Raw genomic sequence first — 13,510 nt, 5'->3', positions numbered from 1 at the left:
TTTGCGTTGTGATAGTCTTCACACAATCGTGCTATGTCGCATGTATTCTACGTATGTGCTTTTCGTGTTCAGGTGGGCCGACCGGGGACTTCTGGCGACTACATGAGTGGAAGATCAAGACGAATGGGGTGCATCGTGGCAGGTTAACTAGGTGCCCTTTGTGATCTGGCGCACGGTTGGAAAAACGAGTTATCTATGATGCCTGATGGAAGGTGGAACGCAGGAAAGGTAAATAGGTATTTCGCGTAGTGATCGACTTCAGCTAATCACTTGAACCAACTGAATACCATGCCTCCTCAGCTCCGTTCTAGCCCAATTAAACAAGTAAAGCACAGAATGTATCCCTTGTGGCTCTGTGAGAAGCGCATACACAATGAGCATGCAGAGGACATAAAGAATGCCAGCAAAGGCGAAATATAATTGAACCGTGGCTGCTTGATCCCTGAGATGTACCAGGAGTGCAGTAAGGAAGAAATAGACACTACGAGATCTGGTTGTCAAAACTATGGTCCAACGGCTTTGCCAACCAATCATACCTGTATAACAAGGATCCAAACGGAGAAAATAAACACAACTGCATCGCAGAGAAGCACAGTCTATTGTGAGCCGTCTGACATTTCATGTAAGAGGATTGGCCAGCTGTTCAACCAAGCTGATTCACTTACAAAGAATCTCGGTGTCCTGACGGCTAATCCCATTGTAACGCTACCCAGTGCAGTAAACAGAGACATGTAACATAATCTCTGAGACCAGTAAGACAATCCTTCCTGGTCAATAGATTGGATAGCGAGAAATCCGACGTTGGCGGCTAGAAGTACGGTAGCCTATCCGAAAGGTTCAGTGATGAGGACATACATGTACCAGACTTGTGACCCTACTCACGAGTAGGTTAGATGCATCGATTTCACTTTGAAACGTTTTTGAGAATGCTTCCCATTTGTCTAGATCTGTTTGATCATCAACTTGAGTAGTTGCGAGGGCACTGCTGACATATCGCAGTCGATCAAGGAAAATCATCATGCTAACTATGTCTAATATCACTAAGAACACAGTTGAATACGTCGATGGAGGTGGTGTGGACGATCCTAAATTTCCGACAAGAGGGTTGGAGCGTCGCACACTTTGATATCATAAACGTCAGTGTGGGCACCTGCCGAAAGCCCTTGTTACATACCGCTGAGGAAGTGTATGCGTTGGCGGGTAGCCATGAGCGGTGAGATTTGTATCACTTTGCGGTCTGCCGGGGTCTGAGAGGCCAACTTCGGGCTTGATGCTAACATCAGAGATCGAATTGCACAAGTGGTCAGGAAAAGCTACGCACCTTAATTGCGTCAGATTGTGTGGGTCGGTGGCTCAAAACCGACTCTCCATCGTCGGGGTATGGTACGGTTGCGTTCCGAAAGCTGGCACCAAGAATGGGCAAATTCGAAGCAAAGACGGTACATGCATCATTGTCTGGCAGGTGCTTCCGTTTCTGCTTCCGGATGAACGAGTTCCAAAAAGACAGGAGGTACCGGAATAAATACGAAGTTGTCGAGAAGCATCGTTTGGCGATGGCGATGAATAGCTTGGGTAGGCGAACAAGAACTCGCAAAAGCGACTGGGGAACCAACATGATGGTATGAGAACAACAGGAGCTTTCCGACAGACGCCATATGCGCTTCCCCTGGAACCAAACACTGGCGAACATTAAGCGCTTGAAAACCCAGGTTTTTGAACGCTTAGCTTTACTGATGAGCACAGTTTCGAAACAGGTGCCTTCGCCTTACATAATCACTCCGTTGGCCATTCCCATTCTAGCAATTATTTACGACCATTCCGTACATTTCATTCTGTCCCTCTTTCCTGGCAGCATTTAGCACATGGCTCAAATTCACTTCGCTGGTTGCAAAGTATCGCTCCGGAGCACCTTATGACGGATGTCGAGGGATTCGCTCGGGAATGGAGGTTGATATCCGCACCCTGGGGTTTCCTGATAATCAAAATAACATGGGACGAAACAGAAAATTTATCTTGTACCGTACAACAGCCGCACAACCCAAGTGCCACCTCCAAATCAGAAGTCTGGTGAGCGCTCTGGTCAACTTAATTGGCATTATTGGGCGCGTCTATAGGACAGGCTGGAATCCGAAAAGCGGTAGAATATTGAGAACAACAACTAATCTTCCTGCTCAAACCATCCTTCTGCAGACGCCAGTGAGTGTCCTTTGTCATTATGTACGATCCAGCACAAGAAAGGACCCTCGCATGGTGCGCTATCACAATTTGACATGGATTCCAACTTGACCACGTACCATATCTGAGATCTGATGCAGCATGACTTGTATATGATACATGATTGTGTAAGCGTGCACATTTAAGCATCCGTTTATATGCTCAGCACTCAAAATACAGATTTAACATCGAAAAGCACATACAGGGGAAACGAATGGGACAGCGCTCAGTGTCGCGGGACACCAATGCGAGCTGAACTATACAATTTCCAGGCTCAAGATTTCGCTGTCCACAATACTAGCCATATCCTGAATGTGAGCGGTGATCGTACAATTACTTGCGATTCTCTTGCACTCGTTGTGAGGTAGTCTTATCAACAGAAGTGCGTTGAATGGTTGTTCGAGTTTTTCGAGCAGCTCCCACGTAGCGTCGACCTCGCTCTCCGTTTGCATTTCGACCCATTTTGGATGCCAAGGACGAATGAGAAAATATGTTGTGGGGTCCTCCCCAAGACAGACCGACAGTGTGACCACTAGGGGCATCAGGTGCAAGACATGAATCTCATATGTGTAACCTGGAGGGCTGGTGGTGATTCCTAGGGACTTAACTGCTATGACGCAGTAGGTAATGGAGGGCAATTGAGCCTACGATGAGTGAATCGCGGGCGTGGTAACTTCGCAAGGGTGTTGTACAATTTCCGTGCACCTTCGAAGTTGAAGCTATTGCATCTGGTAGAATCGCATGGATTCGACCGCGCGCAGGGCACCGTCTGATATGGTATGAGATTTGCAGGGAAAGAGTTGTGGAATGATGACGCTCCCCAACCCAATCCAGAACCGAAATGTCTCTAGGTTGTGAAACGGTCTCTGTCAGAAGACGTCCAAGCGCGTTGTCCGCAGATTCGCCGTGGATGGCTGGTAAATGGACCTTAAAAAAATTCCGAAAAGAGGATAGGCAGCGTCTTCAGGTCGGGTGGTAGAACGGCCAGATGCCCAGCGGACTTTCGATCGTGCATCATCCATACCTGGAGAGAAGTCTTCAAGATACCACGCCACTACTCCCGTTGCCTTTTCGAGTACTTCGAGCATACTGGGGTCTGTTTTATGGTTTCTGGCATCAGAGTTCATGCTGGGTGACCAGTCCTGCATATAGAACAAGGCGCGTGAAGCCAGTAATTCCTGAAGTGTCCACCTGCGCTTGAACCGGATACTGCCAGCTAGTGAGCCGGTGTCGGAGACATCAGACAGGTAAACAATTGTCAGGGATGATCGATGATACCAAGAAAACATGGATCCTATAGCTTCTTGAAGCTCTGCGCTGCTGTCTTTATCGATGCAACAAGTATCGCTCCATGCCCATGAGAACTTGTGTCTGAGTGAGACAAGACAAAATTGTTAGAGTTTCGCCAGACACTGCGTCCGCTCCAAGTCATAGATCACTTCGCCTTCAATGTCGCGTAGTAATGGCTGGCGAATTCCCCATCTGTGGGATAGCGTGGTAAACCAAAAGAACAATGAAATCTTCGCATGGACCTGCGCTGGAGATGTCAATATAGTCCCAAGTATGCAGGGCTATTCACGAAATGGGATATCAGCACATCCTGATCGCATAAGGCGCCAGTTGGTGTATGCAACAGTCGCGGTGGCATTTTTGCGACAGTTTCAGAAATAATGTTCGTGATCACCTTCTGGATATCAGAGGGGTTGCATTCGGAAGCATCTGTCACTGCCCTCGCTGCATAAGCAGCTCCTTTTCCGACCTTTGTTTGGGGGCAATCCACGAGACATTCCTGAGCCAGCGCATGATCTGGGTCGTTGGAGGGATATTGTGCCAATGCGTCACGTGCAAGCTTAATAGCTTCCTCTAGATCACTCCTTAAACAAAGTATCCGATATCTTTTGTGAAGGGCATTCGTGAGGTGGACGGGAGATCTGCAGAGATCTGGCAGGGAAGTAAGTTGTGACACAGTTCGACGAAGAGATATGATTTCCTCCAAATCTGCGACACCTCCCCTCCCGAAGCGTGCATATAAGCCATCGTCCAGCGTGGCGAGCGTTCCTTTCCACCTTGAGTCGTGCGGAGGCGTAGATTGCCAAGCGGTGCGTCTGAGAGTGACGAATTCGTGCAAGTCCGCTTTCCTCTCTTGCTTCGCGAATCGTTCGGAAAGAAGATCAGCATAAGCGATGAGAGCTGAAACGTGACCAGGGTCGCTCGCGGGAGTGAGGTCCCGAACAACTCGCCCGAGCACGATTTTCGCATCCAAACTATTGTTCATCGATTCCTCTTTGTACCTTCCGAAAAGGTGCTCCGCAAGATTTTTGAGTCCTGCACAGTTATCTGGGAGCTTCGGGGGGATTTCCTTTGACGTGGGTCTTCGAGAGCTGAACATCTCATTTGTCTACGCAGAGATGGAGATATGGTCATCCAGGTAAGTCTATCGAATATAATGAAGAGATGTACCTGATTCTCAACCATGTTCTTGAGAAGAACTGCCGCGCTCCATGCTATTACCGGTCCGCCATCAAACACTCCAGGGAACATTGACACATGCCATTTGCGGCTACCATTGACGTTCGACGACTTCATCACACTTTCTAGTTCAGACAACCGTTGACCTAGCTTCGCATCCGCTGGGTTCCCCGTCGGTACCACGTAAATGTGGGAAGGAACAATGGACTTGTTAGGAAATCTCATTGCAAACATATCGAGGTGCCGCTGCATCAGTATGTCATGATCCTTCGGATCCTTGGCAAGCGAGTGAAGAAAAAGAATGCCAGATGGACACTTTTTAGTGAACCTGCAGCAGTATTTGAAAACATTCCAGGAGGGAGTTTTTGCGCTTACCTGGACTTCAACCAAGAAGTCATAATTCTTTCGGTGTAGAAGTCATAATTGGTATGAAGCGATGTGGTGTCGACAACTATGATATGGTTTGTGCTGTCCTTGAGGTTGTATCTCGATGCGCTCACGTGCCATCTTGTACAAGGATGTGGGTCCTCTTCGGCTTGGATCACGGCATTCTGTGACAGTTTTTTTGGTGAACTAGCCACAATTAAGATACTCCAGCTACAATGAAATGTCTGCATTGCGCACCCAACTCTTGCCTGCTCCCGTTGGGCCAACCACACTGTGCGTGAGGGCGATCAGAGGAAGGTAAAGTACACAAGTGTCCCGCCACTCACAAGATTACAAGGTCATCTCCCGTAACTTCCAGGATTGTAATGTTGGGACTAGAAAAGAAAGATGACAATTGACGCTAGTAGGAATGTCGGCGTATCTCTAGTCTTTGCCTCTCTTTCCGTGCCTTCCGCAGTTGCATTTCAATACGCTCGCACTCTACCTCGAGCCGCTTCTTCGGTCTCCGAACTTTCCGCGTTTTGAAAACTCCCAAAAATGGCTCGCATGTTTCCGGTTCTTCCAGGAGAAGCTTCTGCAATTGCAGGTAGAGCGCATGGCCAGCAAACATCTTGTATAGGTTCCTTGTTGCGTCCACCAGTTCTTGCTGGAATAAAAGGGGTTGTCCTTCCACCCCCAAATCCTCGACTATGTCCCACACCAATTGCTTGGAATTTTCAAATCGCATATGACGAGTACCTGCATTGAGTAAGGGCTTCCAGAAGTTCTCTTCCAGTTGTGACACCATGGTCTCTGCGGCTGTGGGATCTTTCACTCGGTCCCACATGGTAGTTACCAGCTGCACGCGCCCGGCGGCTTTGGTCACACATATACAACCAAATATGTCCAGGCTTTCACGCAATAAACCGTCCATCCAGGGGTTGGTAATTCGATGGGTATAGACAACCCTCGTGAGTAAGGCGCCCCCTCGATATCTGCGCATTGGTTAGCCAGTAACCTGTCACGATCATACACATCCACTCACTTCCTCTCTAACCAGTCAGCGATGGTGTTGAGTGTATCCCTGGCCGGTCGATCAGGGTTATTGAACCCAAGAGTATCTACAAACACATATTCTCGATTATTGGGCAGCCTCACCGGGACTTCTCCGATATCCTGCATGCTCGACCCCAGCCCACGCATTGCCTCTGCTGCTTCAATTCCCGTAAGTGTGTTGATGAATTGTGCCACGACGTTTAACCAATGAACTGGATGCACGGATCCCTGGACTTACATTGCTCCGCCTGGACCCCACAGGTCCCATGACTCTAAGGCAGAGTGAAGGTGTTGAATGATGAATGACATTCATAAAAAAAAGGAGGACATACACAACAATTTTGGGCTTGGAAACCGTTCTGCGCATGTAGAAGGGATTTCAACAAGGCGATTGTATATTAAGTATCCTCATTAACTGGGCACGTGCGCGTCCACTGCTTCACATGTTTCCAATGACTATCCGAACTCGCACTTCCCAACCGAGGATTAGGGCTGTTGACAACCCCAAAATAGCCAAATACTTGTTTGCGCAACAAGGACGGTCACTGCCCTCCAATACGTTTCATACCCCGAGTCGGACATGCCCAACACCTCGTGATGTGGCACTTTACTTCGTTTTCTTGATATGGATACGACTCTCCACGTGACGAGCTGGCTCCGAGTCGCATGCCGCTTTCCAATCTGGGTGATCCTTGCGGTGTGCCAAATGCAGTGCAGTGCATGTTCAAGCCCAAGCCCCGGCCTTGCCTTCTTGCAGTATCCTCCTGCGTTTCCTCATGTCTCCGTCGCAGGTAAACCACTTCTTCGCACACCCCTCAGCTAATAGCGGAAATAGGCTCGCTCTCTGTCTCGCTCTCCAATAAGGAGTGGGGTCGACGAAGTCGAAGGGGTGTCTTCCCGGTTTGCGGCAGCTTCGAGTCTTTCGGACAATACAGTTGATTCCTACCCTCACAGCAAGATCGAAGAAGGCCTATAATCTCAAACAGGGACCTGCTTTGGGACCCATTGTCGTCTTCATTTATAGGGTTGCATTTCTTGATCGAACAAATCAAAATCCGACTTCGGCAAATGTATTGAAGGTCGTCACCCCCAGTGAACCTGTGCATCTGCAGTCACTAGTCACCGACCAGGTTCTACGCTATGCTTGCTGAACAAGCCCGTGTTACTGTGGCTTATAGTAACAATCATCTCTTCGATAAGACAATATATCGAACTTTCGACAACCCAAGTAAATGCGCCAACCTGGAAACAATCAAATCAGGCCTAACACAGCCACAATTCTCCCCTCCGCAAGGTAACCTGCCTGATACATTTTCAATCAATCACTATCCCCAACCGGGAATCAGTGCTGTTGTGTATGCACTCGATTCCAAAAAACCGGATCCTGCTCTGTTTGCGGAACAAGGGTGGTCACGTATGTCAAGTACTTCGTTGTAATCAGTGGCGTTTTCCTTCGTTGACTTGATGAGTCTCGGTTGAATGTAAATCTCATCGTCCGTTACACACAGAGAAGAGAGGTGGCTTGTTCTCTACCGCTTTCCTCCCCCCAAAGGACATGGGACACCGCCGAGAAGTGGCAAGGACGAGGATGACCATGCTCGAAGAGTTTTTGTTTTCCGCGCGGAATGCTGGCTGCCTGTTAGCGCATTCAAGTTCTCATCTGGGTAATCCTCGTGCCATGAGTGTCCTGCCTTGTGGTGCTATGCCAAATGCAGTGCAGTGCCCCAGCCTCGCCTTCTGGCAGCATTCTCCTACGTTTCCTCATGTCTCCGTCACAGGTAAACCCACCTGTTCTTCACGCGCTCCTTCAGCTGATAGCGGATTAGGGTCGCTCTCGATCTCACTCTCCAATAAGGCGTGGGGTTGACGGAGTGGAAGGGTCCTCCACGTTTGCGCCCGCCACCATCGTTTCAGCTCCTTTGGGCAATGCATCTGAATGCGACCCGTACGAGGATGATCGTCGCACACTGCTGAGAAGAAATTGGAATGTCAACACCTGGCTGGACAGGCTTCACTTGCTTCCCACCACCTGTCGAGATGGCACTGCCGTCGACCTTGAAAGTAGGTGCGATGAAGCAAATGAGCAAATTCCGCTTCCAACATCGCCGATTGAAGAAGTTGTGATTAACCCGGACGATGTCATTATTGCGTGCGTCCGTGTAGTTCACTTATGGATTCCAGGCCCTAACAATCAATGGCAGTGTCATGGGTCCTACTGATTCAGGAAGACCACAGTAAGCACCCCACACGTTTCTATGCGTTCTCCTTCATGAATGTACCTAGTTTATCAACTGTGCAGTTGGAAGACCCGATGCTCTTTGTGGGTCGACTTCCCGTACAAAGGAAGTGCGCCCTGTCCGAATTCCCCACTTCGACGGCATTCGTGACATTGTCTTGGTTGACGCACCAGGATGCAACAATTCATTCATGACAGATTTCCAGGTTCTCTGGGAAATTGCAGAGTGGTTGAATGCGGTGTAAGCAGCTCGCTTGGCTGCAAGCGATTCCAATTCTGATAATGTTTTAGGGACCACTGAATCTGCTCGGGATATAATTAATTCGGTTTCAATTTCACGGCCGGCTGAGCGTCGCCCGCTTCAAATCCAACGGGAAATAGTAGATAAACACCTACCACTTGATAGAACATCTGCAGGAAAAACAGTTTCCAGGCTTCTCAGCCTCAGGATCGGCTCCAATGGGATTTTGGCACGGATTAGAAAGGCTATGGGGAGGCCGAGTTATCGGACGACGAGGATCACTGTCACCTTCACCTATGATCCCACCGATGCGGAGTCCGTTGAGACGGGAATATACACTTCCGGAACTTGCACCGCGGAAGGTTATCGAAGTGCTTTGCCGCAGGTAACAACTACTTTGCGGACCGCCTTTGACGCACCAGAAGTTGCCCATATCGATTATCTGAAGGACGCAATTGCACCATGTCTTAGCATTGCTCTGTCTATTGAGGCAAGTGAGTCAGCGCGTGATGTTGAAGAGATTTGATGACCCCTTTATTAAAGACCATGGCGGGAACGCACCATGCGCATTTCCAAGTTTTGGAAACCGCTATGCTGCTGATAAATGCTGCCGTTGACCGTGCGAAAGAGGCGACGTTCTCGCCAAATATACAGGCAGCGGTCAGCAAGTTTGCGAAGTATGATGATAATGAATGTCACACGTGTAAACTTAATACCTTGCCAGGGAAATAAACTGCGTGTGGGAAATAATCCAGGATCTCGTCCAAAGGACACCTGAAACACGACGTGTCCTTCAATCGACAGATGTCCGTATCATTTCTTCCTGCGCAAATTCGATACGCCTGGTGAGCGAGGTCCTCACAGTACGTGCAAAGGCCTACCTGTGTCGCTTGCGGCTGATAACTTCTGCAGTCAGCATCCTCCATAAAATATGACCTCCGTGGTATCGACAAAGGTTTGGTGGCCCTGAAACGGGCCTTGGAGATTGTTGGTACTTTCTCCTTTTCGTGCCTCGGAGTAATCATCTTATGTCCATCGATTAGGACAACTGCAGTTGCGGCATTCCCGTAGAGCCAGAGCAAGCCCTTTCACCCTAAATACCGTATTCTAAACAGCCGCGTCAGCCTCTCACTCTCCGGGCAAGGTTTGGGCCATTGCCATGGATCATATTACTCTGCTGCCTTTTGTCGTTTGCATGTACGATGCTCATGCGCATGTTCATTTTTGTGTCCCTAGTTGTGCTGTACAACATGATTCTCCCCCTTCCCATTCCATGCTACACGTTATACGGTTCAAGTGATCATCTTTTGCAGATCTGCGTTGCGGTCCACCTTTTCTGCCTCACACTTCAGAAGTATGCCTCCTCGTGGAAACTGTAGCCACTGCAAAAATCTGTCTGTTTCGAAATGTAAAATAAAAACATACCTAACATGTATCGTATGCTACATACATATGTAGTTTGTACAAGATATCAAGGACTGTCAAAGTGCACGCCTAGAATTCAGAGTCACTAGTCAGTGGTTCGTCTAAGTTCGTCAACCCACCCACTGCACGACTTCACGTTTCGAGAAGACAACCAGGCGTCTACCGCTAGCTGTCGTTGGTGTCTGGTGGGATCGAAGGGAAGCACACAGACTCACAGCACGTGGATCTGCCATGAAATTCCTATTGTTTTCATACCATCATGTTGATCCCTGAGGCGCTTTTGCGGATCCTTCTTCGCCTACCAAAGTTGTTTATCGCCAATCAATGCTCCTTGACAAGTCTACATTTATTGTGGTACCTCATGTCATTTTGGAACTCGATCATCCAGAAGCAGAAATGGAAGCATCCACCAGGGAACGACACAGATAGCGGTCCTGCTTTGACAAAACGTGTGGACAGCGGGAAAGAAGATGGGAAAATGTCACGAGACAGCATAGAGTGACTACGGTCCAGCTTCGTCTCGCGCACGTGCACTAACGCCTGACGGTGGTTGGGCTGGGCCAAGCGATAGCTCGGCGGAGGCGAGGCAGGCGGAGCCGCTCGGGAGGGCAGGTCACCTGCTTGCTCTGACTGGCAGGCCGTGCACAATAGTGGATAGACGCTGAGGTGCCAAATATGCGTAATTTGAATTTTAACCACGGACAGGTGTTTATGGTATACATAGAAGAGGGTGCAGAGGGTGGGCGAAACGAGTGGGCGAGGAGGTCGAGAGGGGGAGGCGACGAGCCTACTGGCAGGTAGCAGTCCAAAGAAAGAGATGGTGGGAGAGTGCTCAGGCTGCCACTCGGCTGGACGTTTGCTGCCGGAGGGAGCCAGCACCTGCACTGCGAGCTGACCTATACAATTTCCAGGCCTAGGGTTTCACTGTCTGCAATACTACGCAGGTCCTGGACGCAAGCAGTGATCGCACAATTACTTGCGATTCTCTTGTACTCGTTGTGCGGTAGTCTCATGAGGAGGAGTGCGTTGAATGGTTGTTCGAGTTGCTCAAGCAGCTCCCACGTGACGTCGACCTCGCTCTCCATTTGCATTTGGACTCATTTGGATGCCAAGGATGAATGAGAATATATCTTCCCCAAGATAAACCGACAGTCTGACCACCAGGGGCACCAGGTGCGAGACATCAATCTCGCATGTGTAACCTGGAGGGCTGGTGGAATTTTCCAGCAGTTTTAGCCGCCACGACACGATAGGCAATGGAGGGTAGTATGAGCCTACGGTGAACAAATCATGAGCGTGTCAACGGGGCGATTGTATATTAAGTATCCTCGTTAACTGGGTACGTGTGCGCCCACTGCTCCGCATGTTTCCAAGGACTATTCGAACTCGCACTTCCCAACCGAGGATTAGGGCTGTTGACGACTCCAAAATAGCCAAATACCTGCTTGCGCAACAAGGACGGTCACTGCCCTCCAATATGTTTCATTCCCCGAGTCGGACATGCCAAAAACCTCGTGATGTGGCACTTTCCTTCGATTTCCTGATCTGAATACAACTCCGTTGGGCGTTAATTGTCTTGCGTGTTCTCGGTCGCTTAAGTCCCCGGGTCGCAAAGGAGTTGCGGCAGGGCCAAAAAGCGGATAGACAGATGTGCGCCCAAACTACTCTCCACGTGACGAGCTGGCTCCGAGTCGCACGCTCTTTTCCAATCCTTCAATGCGGTGTGCCAAATGCAGTGCATGCAGCCTTGCGTTTTCCATCGCAGGTAAACCCACCTGTTCTTGACGCATTCCATAGCTAATAGCTGAAATAGGGTCGCTCTCTGTCTCGCTCTCCGGTAAGGCGTGGGGTCGACGAAGCCGAAGGGGAGTCTTTCCCGTTCACAGCCGTCGGCAGTGCTTTGAGTCCTTTGGACAATACCATCGATTGCGAGGAGTACGAGGATGATCATCGTACCAAGAAGTACTTGGAATGTCAACACCTTCACTTGCATCACAACACCTGTCCAGATGATGCTGCTGTCGACCTCGAAAGCCAGTTTGGTGAAGCGGTTGTGCAACTTCCACCTACAACATCGCCGATTGAAGAAGTTGTGATTACGCTGGACGATATCATCATTGCGTGCGTCCGTGTAGCTTACGAATCCTAGACCTCAGTAATCGGTGGTAGTCTTATGGGCCTTGTTGGCTCGGGGAGGACCACAGTATGCGTCCGACGCGTCTCTAAATGTCCTCCTAAATGGATATATCTATTTTATCGACTGTGCATTTGGCAGACCTGATATGGACCGTCGGTCGACTCCCTCATTAAAGGAAGTGTGCCCAGTGCGATATCAACACCCCGATGGAGTTCGCAACACCGTTTGGTGGATACATCAGGATTCGATGATACGTTTCTGTCAGATGTCCAGATTTCTAGGAGAATAGTACACTGGTTGAATCTGATGTAAGTGGCTCGCTTGGCTTCAAACGATTCCGATTCTGATGATCTTTCGGCTACAAAAAAAAACATTAAATTGAATGGCATCCTGTATTTCCATCGGATTTCGGTCACCAGAGTGCTGGATGCATCTGCAAGGACCTTCAAAGTTGGAGGTAAGGCTTTTTCGGCAGTTTGATTTTCAACAGATTTGATGACCATTTTACTGAAGACTGTGCCGGGAACACACCACGCACTTTTTCAAGTTTTGGAGACCGCCACGCTACTGATCAATGTGTTATTGACCATGAAAAAGAGGCGACGTTGCTGCCCGATATACATGCACTAGTCAGCGAGTTCGCAAGGTAAGGAGATGGTAAATGTCACACATAAATCCTTGATAGCCATACTAGGGAAATGAACCACATGCTGAAAATCGTTCAGGATCTCGCCCAAAGGACACCTGAAGAACGACGTGTCCTTCAATCGACAGACGTCCGTATTATTTCTTCCTGCGCAAACCCGATACGGCTGTTGCATGAGGTTCTTGCAATGCGTGCAAAGTCCTATCCACGTTGCTTACAGCTGATGACTTCGGCAGTCAGCATCCTCCATAAAATACGACCTTCGTGGTGTGGATGACGGTTTAGGGGCCTTAAAGCGAGGCTTGGAGATTGTTAGTATTCTTTTGTTTTCGTGCATTGGAGTGGCTATCTTATGAGTGTCATTTAGGACAATTGCACCTGAGGAATTCCCATAGAACCGAAGCCAAGCCTTTCACTCTAAATTCTGTGCTGTGCGCGACATGCGTTAACCTCCAAGAAACATTCTCTTGGCAAGCAAGGTTTGTGCAAGCGCCCTAAATCGTATTCGTAAGTAGCTTTCTCTACACACGTCGTGGGTCCCGCCCTCACAGCAAGATCGAAGAAGGCCCAACTATAATCTCAAACAGGGACCTGCATTGGGCCCCATTGTTGTCTTTGTTTATGGGATTCCATTTCTTGACCGAACAAATCAAAATCTGACTCCGGCATATGTATCGAAGGTCGTCATCCTCAGTGAATTTGTCATCAGGAGTCACCGAC

General features: G+C 49.1%; 7 protein-coding genes across 7 annotated transcripts; 3 read left to right on the top strand and 4 right to left on the bottom strand.

Annotated features, from left to right (window-relative positions):
* Positions 1 to 2: 2 nt before the first annotated feature.
* F5J12DRAFT_325005 (uncharacterized protein) lies at positions 3 to 1,159 on the bottom strand. Its single transcript, XM_051738908.1, has 4 exons — positions 883 to 1,159; positions 666 to 824; positions 537 to 610; positions 3 to 481 (listed from the first exon to the last, which is right to left on the bottom strand). Exons 1-4 carry the CDS (start codon positions 1,018 to 1,020, stop codon positions 259 to 261), a joined length of 594 nt encoding a protein of 197 aa, XP_051597239.1. The 5' UTR covers positions 1,021 to 1,159; the 3' UTR covers positions 3 to 258.
* Positions 1,160 to 3,149: 1,990 nt separating this feature from the next.
* On the bottom strand, positions 3,150 to 3,608 carry F5J12DRAFT_694905 (uncharacterized protein; the record flags this gene model as incomplete). Its single annotated transcript, XM_051740422.1, has 1 exon — positions 3,150 to 3,608. A coding segment is annotated over one exon (459 nt), but the record flags the coding sequence as incomplete, so codon positions are not given.
* Positions 3,365 to 5,222, bottom strand: F5J12DRAFT_955853 (uncharacterized protein; the record flags this gene model as incomplete). The annotated part of the gene is made up of 3 exons (XM_051749868.1): positions 3,365 to 4,612; positions 4,675 to 5,011; positions 5,059 to 5,222. Coding segments are annotated over 3 exons (1,353 nt in total), but the record flags the coding sequence as incomplete, so codon positions are not given.
* Positions 5,223 to 6,368, bottom strand: F5J12DRAFT_324951 (uncharacterized protein). The gene is made up of 4 exons (XM_051738907.1): positions 6,095 to 6,368; positions 5,397 to 6,044; positions 5,308 to 5,341; positions 5,223 to 5,256 (listed from the first exon to the last, which is right to left on the bottom strand). Exons 1-2 carry the CDS (start codon positions 6,250 to 6,252, stop codon positions 5,471 to 5,473), a joined length of 732 nt encoding a protein of 243 aa, XP_051597236.1. The 5' UTR covers positions 6,253 to 6,368; the 3' UTR covers positions 5,223 to 5,256; positions 5,308 to 5,341; positions 5,397 to 5,470.
* A 1,145-nt stretch (positions 6,369 to 7,513) lies between these two features.
* Positions 7,514 to 8,474, top strand: F5J12DRAFT_324606 (uncharacterized protein). The gene is made up of 3 exons (XM_051738904.1): positions 7,514 to 7,883; positions 7,932 to 8,339; positions 8,389 to 8,474. Exons 1-2 carry the CDS (start codon positions 7,815 to 7,817, stop codon positions 8,322 to 8,324), a joined length of 462 nt encoding a protein of 153 aa, XP_051597235.1. The 5' UTR covers positions 7,514 to 7,814; the 3' UTR covers positions 8,325 to 8,339; positions 8,389 to 8,474.
* F5J12DRAFT_324607 (uncharacterized protein) lies at positions 8,475 to 9,345 on the top strand. The gene is made up of 3 exons (XM_051738905.1): positions 8,475 to 8,582; positions 8,633 to 9,072; positions 9,126 to 9,345. Exons 1-3 carry the CDS (start codon positions 8,576 to 8,578, stop codon positions 9,312 to 9,314), a joined length of 636 nt encoding a protein of 211 aa, XP_051597234.1. The 5' UTR covers positions 8,475 to 8,575; the 3' UTR covers positions 9,315 to 9,345.
* Positions 9,346 to 11,737: 2,392 nt separating this feature from the next.
* Positions 11,738 to 13,014, top strand: F5J12DRAFT_784961 (uncharacterized protein; the record flags this gene model as incomplete). Its single annotated transcript, XM_051743141.1, has 7 exons — positions 11,738 to 11,772; positions 11,850 to 12,128; positions 12,283 to 12,322; positions 12,418 to 12,452; positions 12,564 to 12,601; positions 12,658 to 12,790; positions 12,870 to 13,014. 7 exons carry the CDS (start codon positions 11,738 to 11,740, stop codon positions 13,012 to 13,014), a joined length of 705 nt encoding a protein of 234 aa, XP_051597233.1.
* Between the last annotated feature and the right edge of the window lie 496 nt (positions 13,015 to 13,510).

This window comes from Pisolithus orientalis, assembly GCF_024613125.1.
Source record: "Pisolithus orientalis strain OTSU chromosome Unknown F5J12scaffold_31, whole genome shotgun sequence".
Taxonomy (NCBI): domain Eukaryota; kingdom Fungi; phylum Basidiomycota; class Agaricomycetes; order Boletales; family Pisolithaceae; genus Pisolithus; species Pisolithus orientalis.
The sequence above is the reverse complement of the archived record's forward strand: the minus strand, read 5'-3'. Positions and strand labels throughout refer to the sequence as shown.